We start from the raw sequence: 24,806 nt of genomic DNA on the forward strand, positions 1-24,806 counted from the left end.
TGGTATTATTGATATAAAGTATTATTAAGTGATGACATTTTTTTATTTATTGTTGACCAGTATTTATTATTGTGCAATAATACAAGCTAGATATTTTGATTTTATAAGAACTACTACTAAAAAAATATGATCATTACTTCATAACATTACTTATTTATTTACTTGTTACTTTGTTTATTTCAGGATAGAGTTTGTATCCAACATCTACATCAACTAATACTATGGACTTTGGGCCATTGTTAAACAATATTAGCTGTTCTATTTCTGTAATGTCACGTCATTTTAATTGAAGAATTGGGTGCACAAGTTTAAATTGTCCCAAAAAGATCCTTATTGACATCAAACACCCTTGTTTTGAAGTTTTCGCCATCTTAAGGTTCATTTAACCAGAAATTTAAAAGTGTTTCACATGTTAATGTTAATTTAACCAGAAATTTTTGTTAATGTTTCACATGCTATTTATTCCAGTTCCTATAATTAGATTAGATTAGATAGAACCTTATTGATCTCACGATGGAGAAATTCACTTGTGACATCAGCTCTTATAAACAACAGAAGGTGCACAAAGGAGGAAAAGGTGTATGAAGTACATAGAGTCTATCCAGATATATAAGGATATCTAAGGTGACTTATATATGGAAAGGATAAAATGTATCTTATGTACAGTGCTGTTACTGGTTTGTTAAATGAAATAAGAGGTAATTGAAATAGGTGAAGGCTCTTATAATGCAGGATTATTGCACAGTGTATAAAATAATTATTGCAGTGTTATTACACCTGGGTTATAGCGCATAATAATTCTAATAATAAAAATATAAACATTGAATCATTATGTCAATCATTGTCAATCACCAAAATGCTTGAAAGGTGGTACAGTTACTTTTAGTTTTAAAAGTAAACCCTAATATAGACTTCTCTAAATATACTTTGGTTACTTTCAGCCAAATAAAATAAAAAATAAAAAATCAGAATTTGCTTTGTCTATGTGCCAATTTTAGTTTAGCTCTGATTTTATATCCTCATTGTTCTCTGGTATTTACTTAAGCATTTTGCTTTTATCCAAGGATGACAGCTTTGTTCTGCTTAAAGACTTTCGTATTTACTTTTATTTTTTGAATGATGAGTTGGTACGTATGTTCTACGAGTCTCTGACCTTTATTTTGAAATTCTGAAACGGAAGTGTCGCTGCTACTGTTGCTATCTTGGTTGCTATGTGCTCACGGGAGGAGCTGACAGCCGAAGTAGCGACAGGTGAATGATTTACAACCTCCACTTTTCACCTGTACACACTAAATTAATTAATGAAACTGAAAGCGAACCTGTTGAGCTGTTTCTGACAGCGAAAACAAACACTTTATCACTGAAAGCTTGGCCAAAAGGACGGAGACCGTTTAGGAAGAGATTTGATTAGCAGGTATGCTATAAATAACTTTTATTGTTCAGCATTTAACTACAAGCATATATGTTTTCATATTAACGTTTGTGTTAAGAAAACAAAGCAATCTTATCAGGTTGAAATCGTTCTTTGCCATCAAATGGAGGTTTCCATCTTTGCTGAAATCCGAGACATTTAATTAATTAAAAGAGCGCTTGTTTGGTATCGTGACGCAGTTTTTATTATGTTAGCATGTCAGCATAAATGCTGATAAATTGACTTTATCTGTCATTAATGTCAGCTAAGGCCTGTTGCGCCGCCCATTGTAAACAAACAGAGGCTTTGGATCCTCCCATCCCTGCGGGCTTTTAGTGTCAGAGCCCGGGCCTGTCACTGGTGAGCATCCCTTATTTATTTGAACTCACCGCTTTTGTTTTTTCCGTAAACTTTTACAGCTACACTTCTGTTGCTGCATAATAGTCTGTTGTAGAGATAATATGATTAATATTCCCCCATCTTTTTTTTTTTGAGTCTACATTGACAGTCCTCTGGGCTGTCCAGGTGTCTCTGCTGCTCCACAGCTGATTCAAACTCTGGAAGGAGCTCCTCAGCCTGGCACCATTACTGATTCACGCTGATTCAGGTGCACTGAATGAAATAAGGAGCTAGATTATGAGCCATACTCATACTTGATTACTGACATACAAACATGTAGTTTTAATATTTAATTATAAATTACAAATGTTCATATTGAACAAAATTCCCCAGTTTGAAAAATGATGTTAATGTACTTGATTTTCCAAATGAAATATTTTGAGTTGGGGATTAGTACGGAGGAGGATTACGGGCCAATGGAAAAAAAAGTTTACTGATTTTTAAATATTATTTCACTTTAATATGGGGGGGGGGAGTCAGAATTCTGGCTTTAATCTTAAAATTCTGACTTTAATTGTAGAATTCTGACTTTTTTCTCAGAATTCTGACTTTAATCTCAGATTTCCCGCTTTTGAATTCTGAGTTTAATCTCAGATTTCCCGTTTTTGAATTCTGACTTTAATCTCAGAATTCCTGCTTTTGAATTCTGACTTTAATCTCAGAATTCCCGCTTTTGAATTCTGGCTTTAATCTCAGAATTCTGATTTTTGAGTTCTGACTTTAATCTCAGAATTCTGACTCTTGAGTTCTGACTTTAATCTCAGAATTCTGACTTTTTTTTTCTTCAGAATTCCGACTTTTTTCTTAGAATTTCTCACTTTTTTCTCAGAATTCTGACTTCAATCTCTCTCTTAAAGGTACACTATGCAACCGGTGTTGATTTTCCAGCGAGGCTCCCCCCAGAGGGCGAAAGTAAAAGTGCACTGTCGTAAATATGCACAGCTGTTCTCCTGGTTTCTCCGTCAAGCCAGGCGCGGTTGTTTTGAGCTTAGCAGCGAATGACTAATGCTGCGTTCACACTGGACGTAGCTGGCGCGACAGAAGCAGCGAGTTTACATGCAAAGTCAATGGTTGACGCGCGTCAAGGCGCAGCAAAAGGTCCATCGGTGCGTTTTGAGTAGCAGGCGCAGCACGTCTGAGCAGCTGAAGCACCGCGTCGGGTGCGTTTAACGCAGGGAGAGAGACACAGCGCTGATGATCTCTCCTCTTAAACAGTTTATTGACGCCTAAATTAACTTAAAATGCAGAAATCTGCCGGCAGAATAAGCAGTTTGGATTATTTAGATGAAAAACACCTACCAGCTGCGGTGAACCGCTGCTGATGAAGGGATCCATACTGTTGGCGCCCCGCTGGTATGTGGGGGTCTGAGCGGCTCCGACAGAAAAAATATTGAAGGCAGGATAATAATCTGAATGAACTGACGGCACTGATTACGTTTTCAGGTGTATTTTCTCACTTAAACACATATTAAAACTACTTTATTCCCACTGATCACAGCAAATATAGCTGCAAGGCAGAGAAAGGATAGTGAAGCTTCGCCCAACGCGCCTCAGACACAGCCAGAGCAGCAAAGCTGCTTCAGCCACGCGTCAGAACTAACTGGTACAAGCAGCAAAAATGAAGCAGCAGACGCGATTTTGCTGCTTTTGCTGCGTGAACGTAGCATAACTGCACAAAGATCGCCACTGTGCTAGCAACGAGAATGCTTTTAACTGGGGGCGTGTAGCAGTTCTCGCCGTAAAGCAAGACTGACTCTCACGAGACTTCTGAGCCTGTGGGTGCGGGTCGGTGCTCCTGCAGTTGCAAGTGCAGTATTTCCCCCACAGACCACCAGGGCGGCCGAGAATACCTTTGTTCAACCTGAAATGACTCATTTAATCATCCAAAACGTTATGGAACACATTAATTAACTGAAAAATGTTGCATAGTGTGCCTTTAATGTCGATGTGCAGCATGAAGGAAGATATGTGGGGGCACTCAGCTTCACTGACAAAGATGTGAGTGTTTTGGGAGGGCCAGTAATGTTTGATGTGCCTGAAGGGTCCCTGGTGATGCTATTTTATTAATGGAAGAGCAGAAGGTGATTAAAACAAGAGAGCTAGTTTATTCTCTAAAACTGACATGGGTATAGCTTGATGCTAACATGCTTATTAGCTGTCAGATTTCTGTCAGAATTCTGAGAAAAAAGTCAGAATTCTGACTTTTTTCTCATATTATACTGAAATAAAATTTAAAAATCAGTTATCTGTATTTTTATTTTTTTTTCAGTGGCCCTAATCCTCTTCTGTAGATTAAGGACGTTTCTGAAGCTCATTTGACTTATTGGATTTCTTATATATATATATATATATATATATATATATATATATATATATATATATATATATATATATATATATATATATATATATATATATATATATATATATATATATATATATAGGGTTTGTATTGCCTCTTTGGAAATGTATTCCTTGCTATTTGCCATTTGGTCATATTTAAATCTACTGGTTTTATAATTAAGCAATCACGTTTTCATGAAAATAATTTAGCAATACATCTCAGTAACTTCTCTGTCCATCAGTTCTCGCAAAATTTAATCGGCCTGAGCATTGACTGGACCGTTGCTGCACCTTGAATCTTTTTATCCATCCATTCTGCTATTATTTAGCTGCTATGTTTGCGGTCAGTCCTGATGACCTGGGCTTGGACAAACTTCAGCTCTCAGAGGGATGCCTCACATTAAACTTTTGTGCACTTTGCCATACAGGCGAGTTCATGGTCAGTTAGCTTATCAATGGATAGAGCTGCATTTGCTGGCTGACAGTTTATTGTGAAAAAACTGCATCACTCCCTCTTATTATGTCTCAGATACTGGTCCCAGATGGATTACAGCTGACTGTCACAAACCTATTTAAGAATTATTTAGAAATTAGTACAATGATGGGTATATATTGTTTTTAATTCTAGCAGAATAGTTAGGCCTTAGAATAGAAAATTCCTTTATTGTGTTGTTTGTGCAGTGGATAGAGCAAACGTTTGCACCAGAAGGAAACATACTGCTCAGTTAAGTTAAGACGGCATGCTAGGATAAAAAAAAAACATGTGCAGCGGTTTGAAGACAATTTGATAATATGCATATGTGTAGATGTAAAGAAAAACAGCAATTGACTGTTTTCAGGTGAAATTAGAAAAATTGCAATTGACAGCATGGATGTTAACAACTTCTTTGGTTTATTTAGAGCAGCACGGTTTTAAATGCCAAGCACTGCTGTTTAACTTAACGATTGCAGTTTGTCTGCTCTGTTGACACTTTTAACAACAGAAACAGTTGTTAAACTGCCTCAGGCTTCGACCATCACTGGTTTAGCAAACCTACCGAGCAATAGCTTATGCTGGTAGTTATAAAGTCAGGCGTTATAAACCAGTTAAAAAGACAGAAACAGTCTATTCAGAATATTTTCCAGACATCCATTTAATAGTCTCCTTGCTTTCTGTTGGTCAGTAAGCTACTGACAGCTATGAGGAGGCTCTTTAAGTCCAAATGACTTAAAATGTTGCTGTTCAATTGAGGGATAAAATATATATAAATGTCTTTAAAACTAAAATTTGTAAGTTTTTGTTTCTTTTTTTTTCCAGCTTTTTATTGTTATTACACTGTCACAAGTACAGAGCAATGAAATAAACTCTCTGCATTTAACCCATCCCCTTGGGGAGCAGTGGGCTGCCATTGTGCGGCGCCGGGGAAGCAGTATGGGGTTAAGGGTCTTTGCTCAGGACCCAGAGGGGCGGTCTGTGGCAGTTGGGCTTGAATCTCTTCCTGCTTCACCTTTGTGCTTTGTATTTAGCAATGCTTTCCATATCTTTTAGGACAAATAACTAAAAATACAATCCGATTTTTTTGTAATTTTGTTGTTTTCTTTCTCATTTACTGCTATTAAAAAGCTAAACTGGCATAAAAGGTTATTACAAGAAAGGATTTTTTTATTAATTCAGGTGAAGGATAAGGCTTTTTATTTCCGTGCTGCATAAAGCAGAAGTTGCGTTTAACCGTGAACCGTAGCTCAGTATATCTTCCCTTTTGTTAATTTTCAGTGCACAAACGCACAGTGGAACAGAGAACACCCTCCTCCTCTGCTTGGTTGCCCTCTCTGCTCTGTTATAATCCCTTCCTTGTTCTTCTTCCTGCTGTTCTAAGGTCCATCGCAGGTACAGCAGCAACAGAAAAACACAGAAATCATGCTGTCGGCAGAGGACATCCTTAGCAGCACCCAGCAGGTGATAGCAGGACTGGAAGCTCTGAGAGGAGAGAACCGCAGCCTGCTAGAGAACCTGCAGGGTGCGATGGAGAGCAAGCAGGAGTCTGAGAGCGGCTGCGTTGAGCAGGAGAAGACCAGCATCATCCGAAAGTCGCTGGAGAGGATTGAGTTGGGTCTGAGCGAGGCGCAAGTACGTCAAACCTGCAACACATTCTGCTGCTTTCTTTAGTTCTCATATGGGCTATATGTAGAACTCCACTACTTCCTGAACTTAGGCAGCTCTTTTGTTTCCTCTCTTTTTCTATTGGATGAACTGATTAATCCAGGTGCGCGTGACCTCAGTAAACATTCCCAGACACATCTGGATTAATCAGTTCATCCAATAATAACAACAGGAGAAAAAAAGCGGCCTTTAGTTCAGGAAGAGGTGGAGTTGTGATTAGAGCCCATTAGAAAACATTCTTTTAAAATGAGATGAATCTTTTACAGAATTTGGGAACTTGTTTTTTTTTTCTTTTCAAAAATGAATTACACTGTGTGCAGAATTATTAGGCAAGTTGTATTTTTGAGGATTATTTTTATTATTGGCCCACAATTGTGTTCTCATTCAACCCAAAAGACTCCTCAAAGGAATAGTACACCCTAAACTTGATTAGCCTTCATTTTCTACTCACCCCCATGCTGAACAACACTCTGGAGTACTTTTTTGATATCTCAAATGCATCTGGAGATCTGGGAGGCTTCTTGCTGTCTGCTGACATTCAAATAATGGAGGTCTATGGCGCCCGAGGCAGAAAGGTCCATAAAAGTCCACAAAAAACGTGTCAATATTCCTCCATACTGCTCGTCCAATGTATTCCAAGTGTCCTGAGTGGGTAGCATCCAGAATTTACTCGAAACGAAGTCATTTAGAATGTTTTTAGAGCATAAACAGTAGTGTATAGGATTTCCTGAAAGCGCGCACATGCGCGCTCACGACGCTACAGAAACCGCGGCAGACCAAGCCAGATGAAAGTGCGCATTCAGCGTCTGCTCTGCCGATAATGTAAGCGTAGAAGAAGAAATTTGCCGTTTACCTGTGCAAAGAAAGAAACAACAAAAGAAAAATGTCTGACGACTTCAGTGTTGAGGAAGAGCATGAGTTCATTGCCGAGCTGAATGCGCTGGTTTGGTCTGCCGGCTTCCGTAGCGTCGTGAACGCGCATGTGCGCGCTTTCAGGAAATCCTATACACTACTGTTTATGCTCTAAAAACATTCTAAATGACTTCGTTTCGAGTAAATTCTGGACGCTACCCACTCAGGACACTTGGAATACATTGGACGAGCAGTATGGAGGAATATTGACACGTTTTTTGTGGACTTTTATGTACCTTTCTGTCTCGGTCGCCATAGACCTCCATTATTTGAATGTCAGCAGACAGCAAGAAGCCTCCCAGATCTACAGATGCATTTGAGATATAAAAAAAGTACTCCAGAGTGTTGTTCAGCATGGGGGTGAGTAGAAAATGAAGGCTAATCATGTTTTGGGTGTACTATTCCTTTAATATCAAAGTTTCATATTTTTGGAAGTTGATGTGTGTTTTTTTTGTTTTTTTTTTAGATTTGGCCATTTTATGTGGATGTCTGTGTGTGCAGGTACATATTACTGTACAGAATTATTAGGCAACATAATAAAAAACTAATATATACCCATCTCACTTGTTTATTTTCACCAGTAACCAACAGCTCAAAATTCAGAAATAAACATTTGTGACAATAAAAGAAGAACAAATCAGTGACCAATATAGCCACCTTTCTTCACCATGACGCTCAAAAGCCTTCCATCCATATATTCTGTCAGTGTCTTGATCTGTTTGTGATCCACATTGCATGCATCAGCCACCACAGCCTCCCAGACACTGTTCAAAGAGGTGGACTCTTTTCCCTCCCTGTAGATTTCACATTTCATGAAGGACCACAGGTTCTCCATGGGGTTCAGATCAGGTGAACAAGGGGGCCATGTCATTATTTTTTCTCCTTTTAGACGTTTTCTGGCCAGCCAAGCTGTGGTGTATTTTGATGCGTGTGACGGATCATTGTCCTGCATAAATATATAATGTTTTTCTTGAATGATGGCGGCTTTTTATACCACTGTTTGAAGATGTCTTCCAGAAACTGGCAGTAGGTCTGGGAGTTGATCTTGACTCCATCTTCAACCCGAAAATGTCCCACAAGCTCATCTTTGATGATACCAGCCCATACCAGTACCCCACCTCCACCTTGCTGGCGTCTGAGTCCATAAGGAACTTGCTGCCCTTTACTGATCCAGCATGGTGCCCATCCATCCATCTGGCCCATCAAGAATCACTCTCATTTCATCAGACCAAAACACCTTGGAGAAATCAGTCTTCAGATATTTCTTGGCCCAAACTTGATATTTTGTCTAGTGTGACTTTTTCAGAGATGGCCTTTTTCCGGCTTTCTTTACCTTGGCCAGGTCCCTGAGCATTGAGCACCTTGTGCTTCTCGGCACTCCAGACATGTTGCAGCTCTGAAATATGGCACAACTGGTGGCTAATGGCTTCCTGGCATCTTTACGCTTGATCCTTCTCAATTCATGGGGAGTTATTTTGCGTCTTTTTTTTCAACACACTTATTGCGCCCTTGTTAGCTATTTGCCATGAACCGCTTGATTGTGCGATGATTAGCATGGGAAGTCCCATCCTTAGCGCAGACAGTGCCACAGATAGGAGGCTGGCTTGTTTTGTTTTTATGACCGAAATTATAGAAAACAACTTGCGAAGTTTGACCAGCTAAAAGAGTGAGGTGCGCGACAACGCTGCAACCCTTTTTCCACCTGGATCTCCGCTATTTTACGCCGTCATGTCCCTCCGTTGTCGGACTACTCGCCCCCACTTCCTCATCGCCTTGGCTGTATCTAGACCCACAGCGTATAGCGCAGACCGCGCTTCAATATTGAGCATAAATCAAAAATGTCTGCGTCAAGCTCACTGCAACACTGCAGGAGGATAACCAGCCACACAATCGTTCTGATCTGAAAGACAGATGTGAATACTGGTAGGTCTGGTGGTAACCAGGCAGTGTTAAAATGACAGAATTTCACTGGCCTTTCTTGTTCTGAATTTACCTTGAAATATATGATACTGGTAGCCTACTTCCACTTAGCCTGCCTCAAATCAAATAAAATTTCGCTGTGATGTCAGAACAGTTTCCATTAATTTTTTTTAAAACTTTGTTTCGCAAGTCAGTTTGGCCAAGATTCCATTCTGTGTCTTTTTTTTTTTTTTCATATTGCCGAGCAGAAAAATTGCAGCTGCTGGAAGATATCTGAATAATGTTCTGTATACCGTAATGGTATTTTATAGGTTCAAAGAGACACAAAATCTCTTTTTTTTCTTTCCACTGGTAGTCTGTTTTGAGCAAATAAAAACAGAGGCCTGCCTCTAATTCTGCCTTCCTTCAATTAATGGCGTGAACCAAGATGTACCTGAGTGAAATAAAGGCCCCGGCCTATATTAGAGGATTTAAGGTACTTAATTGGTAGTTGGCTTTCAAGCCTATACAGCTTGGAGCAGGACAGCATGTATGAAAAGGATGGTGTGGTGGAAATACTCAAATGCCTAATAATTCTGCACACTACTTAAAAAAGGTGTTGGAGGATGTATGAAAAATATCTTTGATGCATCCTTTCTAAACTGGTGTGGTTCAACTGTTGTCTATGGAAAATGTAGGATGCAATAAAAAATAAAATAATTCTTTGCCATGGGGTACTTTTCCGTGGCCATAAAAGGAGCATTTTTACTGGCCTAAAAGCATTTTGGGAATTTTACCCTAACCTCCCTTTCTCTCCAATTCTCTTTTTTAAAGATGCCCTTTAGAGTCTGAAATCAAGCCTTTTTTTCATCCTCAGTGAAGCCTTGAATTTTTTTTTTTATTCCACAAATACCTGCCGAGTTGCCCATCACGGTTTAAGGATGTCCTTTATTTTTTTGTATACATTTTTTATCATCATTATTAATATTTTTTGCAGGTGATGATGGCGCTGTCGGCTCATCTCGGTTCGCTGGAGGCAGAGAAGCAAAAGCTACGAGCTCAAGTAGGATTCATTAGGAACATCCCATTCCTGACTATAACCTCCTGCCTGTCTGTTGGTGCAGAAATCTGCAGCATTTGATTGGATTCTGTCTAAAACCTGAGATCTATTAATACCATCTCAATCTATTAAATCTCTTGAACTTAAATTTATTCTAACCTGTCCTGCACTCTTACTGTCAGATTCCTACATTTCTTTTTTTTTTTTGTCCCTTTACACCTCCTCCTTTTCATTTGGTCAGGTACGTCGTCTTGTTCAGGAGAACCAGTGGCTGAGGGACGAGCTGGCCAGCGCTCAGCAGCGGCTGCAGGACAAGGAGCAGGATGTGGTGACCCTGGAGGAGCAGAACAAACACCTGCAATTCATGTCCTCCATACGCAGATACGACCAGGACGAGCCTCCTCTGGTGAGGAGAATCTGCCTGCAGATCACTGTGTGAATGTTCTGGAAACAATAGATCTACAGGTGCTGGTCATTAAATTAGAATATCATGAAAAAGTAGATTGATTTCAGTAATTCCATTTAAAAAGTGAAACTTGTATATTATATTCATACATTACATACAAACTCATATATTTCAGATGTTTATTTTGTTTAATTTTGATGATTACAAATGACAACAAATGAAAATCTCAAATTCATCATATCAGAAAATTAGAATATTGTGAAAAGGTTCAAAATTGATGGCCCCTGGTGCCACACTCTAATCAGCTAATTAACTCAAACCACCTGCAAAAGCCTTTAAATGGTCTTTCAGTCTAGTTCTATAGGCTTCACAATCATGGGGAAGACTGCTGACTTGACAGTTGTCCAAAAGACGACCATCGACACCTTGCACAAGGAGGGCAAGACACAAAAGGTCATCGCTAAAGAGGCTGGCTGTTCACAGAGCTCAGTGTCCAAGCACATTAATAGAGAGGCGAAGGGAAGGAAAAGATGTGGTCGAAAAAAGTGTACAAGCAAGAGAGATAACCGCACCCTGGAGAGGATTGTGAAACAAAACCCATTCAAAAATGTGGGGGAGATTCACAAAGAGTGGACTGCAGCTGGAGTGAGTGCTTCAAGAACCACCACACACAGACGTATGAAAGACATGGGTTTCTGCTGTCGCATTCCTTGTGTCAAGCCACTCTTGAACCACAGACAGCGTCAGAAGCGTCTTGCCTGGGCTAAAGAGAAACAGGACTGGACTGCTGGTGAGTGGTCCAAAGTCATGTTCTCTGATGAAAGTAAATTTTGCATTTCCTTTGGAAATCAAGGTCCCAGAGTCTGGAGGAAAAGAAGAGAGGCACTTCATCCACGTTGCTTGAAGTCCAGTGTAAAGTTTCCACAGTCAGTGATGGTTTGGGGTGCCATGTCATCTGCTGGTGTTGGTCCATTGTGTTTTCTGAGGTCCAGGGTCAACGCAGCCACATACCAGGAAGTTTTAGAGCACTTCATGCTTCCTGCAGCTGACCAACTTTTTGGAGATGCAGATTTCATTTTCCAACAGGACTTGGCACCTGCACACAGTGCCAAAGCTACCAGTACCTGGTTGAAGGACCATGGTATCCCTGTTCTTAATTGGCCAGCAAACTCTCCTGACCTTAACCCCATAGAAAATCTATGGGGTATTGTGAAGAAGAAGATGCAATACACCAGACCCAACAATTCAGAAGAGCTAAAAGCCACTATTAGAGCAACCTGGGCTATCATAACACCTGAGCAGTGCCACAGACTGATCGACTCCATGCCACGCCGCATTGCTGCAGTAATACAGGCCAAAGGAGGCCCAACTAAATACTGAGTGCTGTACATGCTCATACTTTTCATGTTCATACTTTTCAGTTGGCCAACATTTCTATAAATCCTTTGTTTTTATTGGTCTTCAGTAATATTCTAATTTTCTGATATGATGAATTTGAGATTTTCATTTGTTGTCATTTGTAATCATCAAAATTAAACAAAATAAACATCTGAAATATATGAGTTTGTATGTAATGTATGAATATAATATACAAGTTTCACTTTTTAAATGGAATTACTGAAATCAATCTACTTTTTCATGATATTCTAATTTTATGACCAGCACCTGTAAAAGCACAAGTGCAATAGTAATGAGTGAAACTTTGTAGAATGTTACCAGCATTTGGAAAAGCTGATGTAATCACATTTTGGGTAAATTGAGTGTTAGATATTCTTCACTGACGTGTCATTAACTGGGAGAGCTGTTATTTCTGCTTCGTCACAAACGTCTTATTAGCTAGGCAGACAGATCAGCATAAGTTTCCCCTCAGGTAAACGTGTCACTCCTGTCATGCTGCTCTGGTGCCTCTATAAGGGAAAAACAGGATTGATTTGATTGAATCAAGACTTTATATTGTTAATAGTGTTTTAAAGTCCAAGAGTTGTGGCATTAGAAACACCGAGGAAAGGTTGTGTATTAAAGTAAAGCACCGTGCAAAAGCCCTGAAACGTCCATAGTCTTTACAGTGGTTATAAATGCATCTGTTTTCTTCTTTCAGGATGAAAAAGAAACTTCCTCCAACAAGGAGTCTCTGGATGATTTATTTCCTGCAGAGGATGAGGAACAGTCCCAGAGTAAGACATTATTAAAATTGGTTGGGCGGTTAAATAATGTACAATGCAGATCCTTTTCTCAAAGATACAGAAGGAATCCATGTCAGTAAAAAACAGTTCTTTCTGTCTTTGTTGTTTGAAAATTTTAAAAACCTTGAAGAAATAAATCAAACTCCATTAAAGGATGTTGATTAAAAGATTTCTTTAATGTTTGTTATTCAGAATTAGATTTGCTTTGAAATTGATTAATAGTGTCTGCTGACTATTTGCAGCTGACAATGTTTGAACTTTTCATTTGAAGTTTGGAGAATTTTTTTATTTTCCTCACGAAATGTGGAAGAAAAATCTTTATATTCTGTCCAGATTTCTGTAGAGTAAAATGCTAAACTTGTAGATTACTGTTAGCTCATTGATTTTATAATGTGCATATAATAAACTTTTAGCATAAACAATGGAGAAGTTAAACTATTAAATAATTAGGCAAGACGATATCAGACGTCCTCTTATAGCAGAACCTCTTGATTATCTGGAAAGCTCATCTTTTTTCTTTCTCCAGATTCCCTCCAGGATCCAGTTTCAGGCCTTTTTTAACATGAATCTTTTTCTCAATATTTACATATTTATGGCAACGACCAGGGAGACAAATTAAATTCTTTTTTCTGTTTAAATTAAGAAACTAAGAATTTATCAGAGACTAGATTTGATGTAACTACATAAACTGACTTCTACCACCTTGACTTTTTTTAATTCCAGTCTCCCAGCCTCACCACAGCAGCGCGGCGGCTGCAGCACAGCAGGGTGGCTACGAGATCCCCGCCCGCCTTCGGACGCTCCACAACCTGGTCATCCAGTACGCATCTCAGGGTCGGTATGAGGTCGCCGTGCCACTCTGCAAACAGGTGGGATATGGGTGCCTGATCCTTTGTCAAAGCCTGTTTCTGACCAAAACAGCAGCAGATCTGATGATAATTTCCTAACAGGCTTTGGAAGACCTGGAGAAGTCCTCAGGCCACACCCACCCAGACGTAGCGACTATGCTCAACATACTGGCTCTGGTGTATAGGTGAGGCAACAGAGGCTAAGCTTACCTCTCAGCCTTTTTAAAGCAAAAATAAATAATTTAGTAGTCCGGTTACTATGTCCACTTTCTTAAAAAAATAAAATAAAAAATGGATGTAGGGAAGAATACTTAAAAGTAAGATATCAATGTTCAGTTTAGTTAAATTATCATTTTGTTGACATATATTTGTTTTAAATGCAGAGATCAAAACAAGTACAAGGAGGCGGCTAACCTGTTGAACGATGCGTTGGCGATCAGGGAGAAAACACTCGGGATGGACCATCCGGCTGTAAGAGATGAGCCTTTATCAGGAGAACAGACTGAACTGTTCTGCAGTGTAATAGAATAAATCTGTGTTTAATATTTTATTCTTACCATCAAGTTATTTTGGGCTGGAGCACAGCAATATAAAAGGTGTTTATTCTTGTTGTTTTTGTCGTTTATTCAGGTGGCAGCGACACTTAACAACCTGGCTGTGCTTTATGGTAAAAGAGGAAAATACAAAGAGGCTGAGCCACTTTGTAAAAGAGCTCTGGAGATCAGAGAGAAGGTACGACCATCAGACTTCTTATGTATCACATTCTTTAAACGGCTCGTCTGTATTTGCCCTTACTACTAATTACTACTACTAGACGTACATGACCTTTGAGAAAAGATCAAAGTTAATAAAATAGGATTTTATTTATGGTTAAACGAAACACATTTTTATCCCTTTAAGGTATTGAGAAGCAAAAAAAACAAACATTTTACATTAGTGGAGAAAGATGACAATCTGAATATTGTAACGACAAATAAAATAAACATTAAGACTGATTCTTTCAACAATAGCATTTTTGTGTTGTAGAAATTCTTGGTAGATGTTTAAAGAGCACTCTGCTCTCCAATATAATTTTTAGCAGAAGTGATCAAGAGCCACAGCATGTGTTGCTCCAAAGCTGCAGGTTGCAGACCCCTGTTCTATACTGATATATTATGGAAGGGAATTGTTACCATATTTCAAAAGGCATTTCCAGAAATGCTTTTTCATTTTGAGAATGTGACTGCATTGTTTGACTATATATATATAAATATTTTACTATATAAATGCAAGTGCAAATAGGATGATTGATTACTAATTTAATTTATGAGTCAAGTAATGCAGCCACATTCTTAAAATGAAAAAGCATTTCTCGAAATGCTTTTTCATTTTCAAATTTTACATTTCAAATTTAATTTTGGTATGTATTAGCTGGGGTACATTTTGAAAAGCAAATCTCAAATGTCTTTTTCATTTTAATTAAGTAAAAGGATGAGCAGCGTTGAAGAAGAAAATGAAAATGCAAACAGGATTATTGATTACTAATTTCATTTATGAGTCAAACAATGCAACCACATTCATAAAATGAAAAAGCATTTCTGGAAAGGCTTTTTTATTTGAAATATGGTAACAATTCGCTTCCATAATATATAAAAATGTTATCTAGTTTGGGCTTTTAAATAATTTATTGGAGTGTTGTTTCTATGGGATCTGTGGTAGAGCAGTTTGTTACTCTGCAATTTAGCAATAAATAATAAAATCCTGGGTTTGAATCCCAGCTGCATATCAACCTGTGCATCAATGCTTCTGAAAAAAGAACCATTTATTTGAATGATTAAAAGCCCCAAATAATTATAGAAATATAACTTCTCTCAAGTGGAGGCAAACATCAGCACACCTTTAGTTACTTATGTTTTAATGTTCTTCTTGGAGATAAAGTAAGGGTTTTAGAAATAACCTTTTTCTGTTTACCAACGCTCAGGTTCTGGGTACAGACCACCCTGACGTGGCCAAGCAGCTGAACAACTTAGCCCTGCTGTGTCAGAATCAGGGGAAGTACCAGGAAGTGGAGCAGTACTATGAACGCGCTCTGCACATCTATCAGAGCAAACTGGGACCAGACGACGCCAACGTAGCAAAGACCAAGAACAACCTGGTGAGACGAGAAGGAAACGGTTTCATGTGGATGTGGTGTTTTTTTCTGTTGTAACATCAGATGTTTAAACTCTGCTGATCCAGTCGGAGGATGAACAGAAGAACAGGTGACGGACTTTTATTGCTTGTTTTCCTTCTCAGGCCTCATGTTATCTGAAGCAGGGAAAATACAGACAAGCTGAAGCTCTCTACAAAGAAATTCTGACCAGAGCTCATGAAAAAGAGTTTGGATCTGTTGAAGGTAAATTTTTTTTTTAACTGCATATGTTGTTGCAGATAGAGCTGGGCGATATGGCGATATATATCGTGAGGACGAGAGAAACATGTCTATCGTGACCTTTCTCCTCATTTTTTCTATCGTGATAAACTTCTTTATTATTATTATTACTGCTAATATACATTTTAATATAATCTGTTAATACAACATTTTGCGTTTTTGCTATGCAAACTCTAAGTTTATATAACGAAAAAAAAAAAGAGAATAAAAAGATAATGTGTAGAGAACGTGGTTTTGCGACACTACACCGCTTTACGTCACGCGGCTTTACACCATACGTTTGCGACATTACTGATGGAGAGAGCCCGTGAAATTTCTTTCTGGCTTGAAAAAAAATGAATGATGGACACCCAAGAAGATTTTACCGTTAAAGCGGAGCTGCCTGGCTTATATGCTAGTTGTCGGGCTTAAGTGGAGAGAGAGGTACGCAGTGGTGCGACGCATTATGCGTTGACTACGGACATGTGGATGAGTAGAGCAACACAGCCTTATATGAGTCTCACCATCCTTATCACGGACTGGACCCTCCGCGCTCGGTGTCTACAGACCGTGTACTTTCCTGAGGACCACACCGGAGTGATGCTCGCCCAAGGTATGAGCCTGACATTGCTATGCACTTTTGTACGTTCGCTAGTTTTACTATTATTGGTTTTACTAATATGCTTACACCAATGAACTGTGTGCTTTTACAGCATACGCATCCATTACTGGACCTCACTGATATTATAATTTATTCTGAACGGGGGAAAAGTGAAGGCTACTGCACCTGTGAGTGTTGTGTTTACACACAAAGGTGCTGTAGCATTCATTTTTTCCCCTTTAGAGTAAATCATACTGTGTGTATTAGTGTGTACTGTTTGTTATAGTTTGTTGTATAGTACTGTTGTGTTCCATGTTTTTAAACTGTGCAGCACGTTTCTCTTGTGACTGCTGAAAAATAAAGAGAACAACTGAAACACCCATAATTGTGGTACAGGTCGTATGATGGATCACATTTTTAACTACACTGACACTCCTATCCAGTAGAACATGTGGGCATTTTAATTAATGTAGTTATTACCAGTGCAGACACATTTCTTCTTAAATAGGCGAGGCGCCTCCTAGTGGAAAACAAGGTAAGTGAAAGACAAGAGAAAAAACTGGCCTTGGAATTTTATAAAATGTCAATAACAAATGAATATTAAATGATTAATTACTGCAGCGCAATAGCCAAGATTCTATACTGTTCACTGTCATGGCCGCAAATTGCATAACTGGTGTTCTTGGTTTGGGGTTGGGATTCTCATATTAGGAAACAAGATGATGGGTAAAAAATAGGCGATGAAAGATTTTTTTCAACCCTGTCCATCTGACGGACTATGAAAACATAAAATGCAACATCAGTTGTGGTATATCGTGATATATATCGTTATCGTGATATAAAATAATCCATATCGTGATATAGTATTTTTTCCATATCGCCCAGCCCTAGTTGCAGATGTCTTAAAATTTAGCAATAAAAATCCTCCACCAAAAAAAGCTTCAGAACTCTACAGTTAACATTTCACTCTGAATAATTAATGTTTAATGCATTTTATGAAAATTAAAAAGGCAAATCCATGTTAAAGGTGCAGAAGGAGATCTTTAACGATCTGTAACGCATCTGTTACCATGTGGCTTCAAGATCTCCCCACGGCCGTTTGGCAAGCAGTGAAATAGAAGGTCTGGAAGTGAAACTAAAATAAATGGTCCCCGCTACAGTGAGAAATCAATGAATAACCCCAACCTATCACGATTGGTTCCTGACATGTCAATCATGGTCGTCTGCTTGTCCCTCTGCCCTGTGCGTGTACCCTGACACATGAACGAATCGACCCCCCAATGCTCCTGCAGGACGCCATGGCTGGTAAACTAGCAACTGCTATGCTACATTCAGACCTAAAGAAGCAAGAGCAGCAAAAACAACCGGGCTGCTTCATTTTTTATGCTTGTACAAGTTTAGTTCTGATGCGCCGCTGAAGCATCTTTGCGAGGGTGACCAGATTTGGGTTCCTGAAAAGAAGGACACTTTTTTTTCTGGCCGGGGGAGAAGTGTTGACTCTTGGGCCGCTGACTGGACCGGACTTCAGCCGAGAGCCATGAGCCGCCTGTCCTCAGCCGGAGGAGGGGAGCTTGGGACCGATAAGGCAGGTGGGGGGAAGCATGGGGACGCAGGTTTCCAGGCTACGGTCACCGGGTCGGGTTCGGTCGCTCCCTCCCCCGCCCCGCTGGCTCCCTGTTTTGACTACGTGCTGCACTGTAGTCGACCAAAATCCTGGTTGCTGCTCTGGGCTGCGTGGTGGAAAAAGTGGGTCTGATGCGCGTTAAGCGGAGCTACCCTATCCTTTCTTTGCCTGTTACAATGGCAGCTATATTTGCTGTGATCAGTGGGTGAATAGTTTCAATCTATTTTGAAGTCAAAAAGAACCTGAAAACATGTTCTGTGCATTCAGTTCATCCAGATTACCATCCTGCCTTTAAATATTATTTCTGTTGGAGCTGCCCAGACCCCCGTACACCTGCGGTGCGCTGTCACTAGGAATCCCATTCAACAGCAGCCTCTGGAAGGCCTTTTCCATGTACGTAATCCAAAGTGTAGGCACCAGGATAATAAAAACAAGCATTTTCCAGCAGATTTTGGCTTAAGTTAATTTAGGCGTTAATAAACTGTTTCAGAGCTGTGATCATAGCGCTCTGCATCATCAGCGCTGCTCCTGCAGCTCTAGACGCAGTCTGAAGGGAGAGGCATGGTTGTGTATGTTCAAAAACATAGCTTGCTGAAACCGTTTTTCCAAGATCCCCTACAGCACCTTTAATCACCTGTGTGGTGAAGTTCTGCAGGACAGAGATGAGTCAGTGGGTGTCCCCTGTCTGTCCTCCAGGTGACAGTCGTCCTCGCTGGTCCAGTGTGGAGGAAAGTGGCTCCACATCAGAAGGACTGAAGCGCAGCAGCTCCTTCACCAAACTCAGGGAGTCGATACGTCGGAGTAGCGAGAAACTGGTGCGCAAACTTAAAGGAGTCGGAGTTGAGGAGATGACCCCGAGGAATGCTGGGTAATTTGACCTGAAACGACTTGTTTACGAGAAAACAAGTTTGTTGGTTTCCTGTCAGGGTGGTTGAATTCTTCAGCCACATAAATGTCCCATTTCAGCAAGAGTTTTCTCTTATCTTTGCAGGATGAAGAGAGCGAACTCCCTAAACGTGTTGAATGTTGGAACCAGAGAAAATCTGGATGGAACCCAGGTGATTATTTCACTTTTTCAGACAAAAATATTATATTTATTTATTTTTCTGTTACAGATTATATTAAAAATGAAACTACACCCCAGATTTGAGTTGCTTGTAAACATCTGCTCCAGGAATTTTCACCATCTCTCTTTACAACAGTCTCTCACTTCATTACGTTTGGAAGATGTTTATTATTCTAGAGCAGATGTTTTTCATCATGAGAGAGAAGAACCTTTCTCCTTACAAATAATCCCATATTGGTTGAGTCTCTTTTCTAGATGTTATTTTATGAGCTTTGAAATACTTGGTGAGGCCTGTAGTGTCAGGAAATTCTCACCTATTTTAATTGTGCTTTGGTGCTCGCTGTGTCCATAAAATGATCTTAGTGGTTAAATTGTGGAGAATCTAAGCTTTCCAACAATGTCTAACATGTCTATATTGGTAAACATTTTACTGGTGTAATTTTCATGTATTCTGAGTTTTTAGTTGTAAACGCTTTAAAACGGGTTGCCGGCAACCCGGTTGGTTTTGAGAGGCTAATTTTTATGGACATTATTATTATTGGTTGGATTGTTTGGAAATGTCCTTTAACCCTTGATGCGCAGCCATTGCTGTTTTCTTCCTTTCCTTCCATCATTTTAACACAAACAAACATGCATTTAAGAACCCTAACCCTTTTCTCAAGGTTTTAATTCTTCATAATAACCAGTTAAAGATCAAGTCAATTTAATTATCAACACCCACGTTCTACTTACTTCCCTTAATTGAAAAATCTGAGTCTTTCCTTTTGTAGATGCAGTAGGCAGCACTTAAAGTGATCTCAGTTTGGAGAATCAGGAAGTATTCCTTCTGGAGGAGTCAGGCTAATGGCTAATGACTGAGAACAGGACCCAATTACGAGAGCGACCTTTAACTGTCTCAGAAACTCTGTGACTTTGTGCTGTTGCTGCAAACTATGCATTGTCAAAACATGTTTTGCACAAAATAGATCTACTGTTTATACAGTGGAGGAGTCCAGGTGTCTGAGTGACAGGCAAATAAAAGCATGCAGTTACTCAGAGCAAAAACATAAGAAAACAAACTATAAAATTATATATTTTTTAATAGAGATGTACGGCTGATTATAATGATTTAAACATTTATAAAGCATACCTGCACATTATGCATATAAAGAGACTGGTAAAAATTCTCAGTCATCCAGGTCATAGTCATTCCAAAAAAGTTAAAAAACAATTATAGACAAAGGACATTCTTTTGATGACTAGAATGTTCACATTTTGGACAGAGAGGGCAGGTGTTTTAAAAGGGGTGTGAAAGAAGCCATTTATGTTAAGAGAGAAAAAACCTCAAACAGAGGGGGTGGGCTCAGATTTCAGCTCTCAAAAACCTACAGTTGATTCCTTCCTGCTGTCATAATCCTCATCGCCATGCAGGGAACCAGGACCCCTCGCCTGGTCAGCCAGGCCAACAATGCCCCTAACTACTCCCGCTTTCAGAAGCATAGACCAGTATTGTGTATTTCAGGCTAACAAAGACCTCAACGACTCCCCATTCCTAAGCAGCGGACCTGTTCTTCCCGTTCAATTTGCTTTTTAACGCTTGGAACTCAATGCTAATTCTGACATTTTGAATTGAAAAGGTTTCCTGGATGTGAAGCGAAATGTCTTCAAACTTGGAAAACAAAGTCCTATGGCTTGTTTTTTTTTTGCTTTTATGAAAAAAAAGATAAAAAGACTTTACTAAAATAAAATTCATCTAATCATCTAATCCCTACAAAGGAAACTAAATACATTACCTTAGCTTGACTGCATGAACATTTCTCTCTAAACAACCAGACTGAGATCAGTACAACTGCTGACTTCCTAACGAAGCATCAGCTTTAGTTCTTTGCATTTAAATCATGTTGTCATGTTAACAGCTGTGTTTTTTGCTCCTCAGTCAACTCAGCTGACCGACAGTCGAGGCTTGAGCTGCAGCACGCAGAGTCTGACCAGAAGAGGCTCACTGGGTGGGACCAGCTAACACAAAAATGACGCACAATTCATTTATATTCAAGAAAAACTGAAGGGATCTTTTTAAAACTTGAAAGAGGTAAAAAACACTCTTCTGATTTATCATCAAGAGGAATCCCCACGACGAGTCTACAAAAGAAGAACTGAGACGGTTGTTCTAAAACAGCCGATAAAGAAGCACATTTGCCGGTTTAGCTTTGACTCATTTAACAGATATTTGTAGTGGGTTTGATGATGAGAACAGGAAAATAGATTTTATAACCACACTTTAGGGTGCTGCAACACTGGACTAAGCCTGAACCAGAACCGGACTGGCCTGCAGGCTCAGGGTGTGATGTGGAGCATAGGAGCTACCGATAGATTTTAAAACGTTCCTCTTAAAGACTTAGACAGATTTATTTTGTCATTTTGCATACACAAGTGTATACAAAAAGAAATTGTTTAAAACAGCTCTAGAATTTCTTTTTTTTAGGTGCAGCCTAGAAAAAAGAACAAAGGTGCAACATTCAACAAGTTTAATGGCTGAAACAAAGCAACACAAACCCAACTGTGAGGATTATCAACCAGCTTTAAGACACTGGATGCAGCAGACTGCAATTTAAACCATTTATTTAAACCTACCTTATGCTGATTGCATTACTTCATCTAAACAATAGGTGTCACTTTTAGTGACAAAAAAAAGCATCTGCTGCTTCATTTTTGATGCTTGTACACATTAAGGTCAGACGCACCTCCAGAGCATCCATGATGCTCCTAAAGTGCGTCCAGTAAAGTCTGTCCAGGTGCATCTGATGCTTCTGTGTTCAATGGCAGAGAGCAGCTTTGCTATATTTGCCGTTATAAGTGGGTAAAAGTAGTTTTAATATATTTTTAGGCGATAAAGTCCACCTCAAAACATCGTCTGTGCAGTCAGTTCATCAAGATGACGATCCTGCCTTGTTATTATTTTGCTGATGCTCAGATCCCCACATACATAGCAGCTGGGAGGTTTCCTCTACTGTTAGTGTCACATCCTTCGCTCCGCCCTGCTGCGCTCCAGGTCTCCTGTTCAAAGCAAAGCATACAGGCTCCGCTGTTATTCCCGTCTTGCTCTGCTCCGACTTCCTCTCAGCTCGAGGAGAGCATGCGCGATATTATTATTAAATTCATAGGAGCAAAACGTGGAAATGAACGATGAATTTAATATGACTTATTTAAAAAAATCCACATCAGCATCCATATGTGTGCAGTTTCTGCCTAAATGTTTTCTTTTTGTTGTGGATTTTTGTCACAGGGATAACTTGGATTATACAGAATATTTTTTTATGGAATATGTTATCATTTGATTTAGATAAGAAATCTGCTTCCTTGTATGCAGAGTTAAATATATCTCTGCTCTGTATTTTGACGTGCGGAAGAGAAGTGGTGGATGTGGAACTGTTCTCATTGATTAACCTGACAGACAATTATTCGGTACAGCGTACGTGAGCGGAGCGGACAACTGACAAAGTATGTGGAATCTGGGGGTTAGTGTCTCTAAGTTGTGGTTCAAACTGCAGGCACCAGAATAATAAAACAGATTTTGCCGGCAGGTTTGCATGTAAACCTGCACCATCCGTTGCGTGCAGTGTGAACGTAGCATACGTGTTGAAAAGTAAAAAATAATGTAGAATTTACAGACTTTTAATATTGCAAACATTTATATTCTTAAAGAATCTTTCCCCTCTGTTCTTCCCACTATCGTCTTCAATTTATTGCAGAAAAAATTCAGTGCATTACTAATTAAGTTAATACTTTTATGTTTTAAGTTTATGAAGAGTGACGGAAGCTGAACCCAGCTGATGACCCAGATACACTTATTATCTTATTACAAGACAGGGTCACAGAAGTCAGCAGTGGAAAAACAAATGTTACTGCATCATATGCAACTAAAGCAGGAGGGGTTTTGGTTTAGTTCGGGGTGACATCATTGCAGAGTTAGTCCAGTGTGAGAGGCACCGTTAGCGGCAACAAAATCTTTAAAACGAGCTGAAGTATGTCTTCATTTCTTTTTGTAGTTTTTATTCTGATCTGTAAAAGTCAGTTTTAACAGAAATTATTTAAAATTTTAAACACTATTTAACTTTTAAAAAAATGATCTGATGACTGTTTCTTTTCATTCTTTACAGAAACCAGAAAAATCCTAATTATGGAATACGTTTTGTCTAAGGATGTATATATTAAAAAAACTATTTATGAAGTAGATTTTTATCAACTTTAAAGCAAACTCTCAGTTATATTTGAAGAAACTTTGATTTTGGGCTTTATACATAAAAAAGTTTCTAAGAATGAAGTTAAAGAAGTGAACTATTGAAGTGATTTCCATATGATGAAGGGTGTTGCCTTTAAAACATGGAGCTTTTTTAAATTGGAAAATCTTTTTTTTGTTTTTTTTCTTTATTACAGCTGACATATCATCAGAATATGGATCAATACGCACATCTATGATGCTAGGCTCACTGTAGAGATGTTTACAAACTCTACATGTAAAAACATTCCCGAAGAAATCTCAGGATATCTTAAGTTGAAAAACTGATGAGAAATAGTTTTTATGTCATGCAAACCTCCGGCTTCACAGAGAGGCTGAGGGTAGAACAACTCTAGACATAAATAAATTTATTTGGGGCGTAAATCATGAAAACCACTACATATTATTAGTAAACAGGGAGACTCACTGAGTCTTTGGACAATTTGTAGCTGATGAAGGCGGACTTTCCTCTGGACCTGATAGGAACATTCCTCTAAGATCACTGGATTTTATTTTACCACTAATGTCTTTGGCAGAATTTGTTGTTTTTTTGTTTTTGTTGAAACACTACAGCATTTTATTCATGTAGCTCTGCAGTTCTCCATAGGGGTGAAGAGGTAGAGCAGAGGTTTGATATATGCAGAGGTTACTAGTCTTACATGCATTTATCTGTGATTAAATTCCCAACCTTTGGGTTCATCTCTGCTTCGCCTCTTTCTGGATAATGCAGAAAAAATGATTAAAAAAATGCCTCCTCAGTTGAGTTATTTCTAGTAGTCACAGTCTCACATTCTTATTATGCAAACTGAAGTGTTTACATTTAAAATCTTAGATTGAAAACTCCAAAGAAAAGCCAGATGTTCCTGCTGATGAACGTTTCCATCAGAGAAGCTGACAGATACCGGGGTCGTAGGTCGATTCTCGGTTTTAGCTTTGTGAAGATTACTTGAAGTTTATAGGTCAAACCAGCACTGAAAAGTTTCTGCAGCCTGGATAAAATCACACACTACTCATTCTCCCCTGGTCAGATCTTTCCTATCGGTACGTTTGCTGTGTATTTAGGGGAGTTGAAGTCATACTGTTAGTAACAATTATTAAACACACATGTAGGATTAAAACTGAAGATGTTTACTACGGTAAAGAAGAATGTTTGTTTTATATCTGTTTTTTGTTGTCATGGGTTATCAGTGGATTAAATATAATTTAACTGACAGATGTGTTTTGAATTTATTTAAAAGCAGTTGTATCATGTAAAGTAGAATCCTGATGT

The 24,806-nt window shown here is 39.0% G+C and overlaps 1 protein-coding gene across 2 annotated transcripts; it reads left to right on the forward strand.

Moving 5' to 3' along the window:
* The first annotated feature begins 1,198 nt into the window (after positions 1–1,198).
* Positions 1,199–21,925, forward strand: klc3 (kinesin light chain 3). 2 transcript variants are annotated; one of them, XM_038305266.1, is made up of 14 exons: positions 1,199–1,414; positions 6,010–6,260; positions 10,102–10,167; positions 10,406–10,570; positions 12,669–12,744; positions 13,477–13,622; positions 13,704–13,786; positions 13,985–14,072; positions 14,232–14,333; positions 15,562–15,735; positions 15,876–15,975; positions 18,912–19,083; positions 19,207–19,273; positions 21,197–21,925. In XM_038305266.1, the coding sequence occupies exons 2-14, from the start codon at positions 6,051–6,053 to the stop codon at positions 21,278–21,280; spliced, it is 1,533 nt and encodes a 510-aa protein (XP_038161194.1). In that variant the 5' UTR covers positions 1,199–1,414; positions 6,010–6,050; the 3' UTR covers positions 21,281–21,925. The 2 variants fall into 2 exon arrangements, with proteins under 2 accessions (XP_038161194.1, XP_038161195.1); XM_038305267.1 differs by having other exon boundaries at positions 1,221–1,251.
* The last annotated feature ends 2,881 nt before the right edge of the window (positions 21,926–24,806 follow it).

Source organism: Cyprinodon tularosa, unplaced genomic scaffold (genome assembly GCF_016077235.1).
Source record: "Cyprinodon tularosa strain WSP-4 unplaced genomic scaffold, ASM1607723v1 ctg554, whole genome shotgun sequence".
NCBI classification, from domain to species: Eukaryota; Metazoa; Chordata; class Actinopteri; order Cyprinodontiformes; family Cyprinodontidae; genus Cyprinodon; species Cyprinodon tularosa.

Excerpts from the sequence above, each read along its gene's own strand:
- klc3 (XM_038305266.1), top strand. The coding sequence starts at position 6,051 with ATGCTGTCGGCAGAGGACATCCTTAGCAGCACCCAGCAGGTGATAGCA. Across the intron at positions 19,084-19,206 it reads ATGACCCCGAGGAATGCTGG|GATGAAGAGAGCGAACTCCC; the intron begins GTAATTTGACCT and ends TTATCTTTGCAG. Across the intron at positions 19,274-21,196 it reads AAAATCTGGATGGAACCCAG|TCAACTCAGCTGACCGACAG; the intron begins GTGATTATTTCA and ends TTTGCTCCTCAG.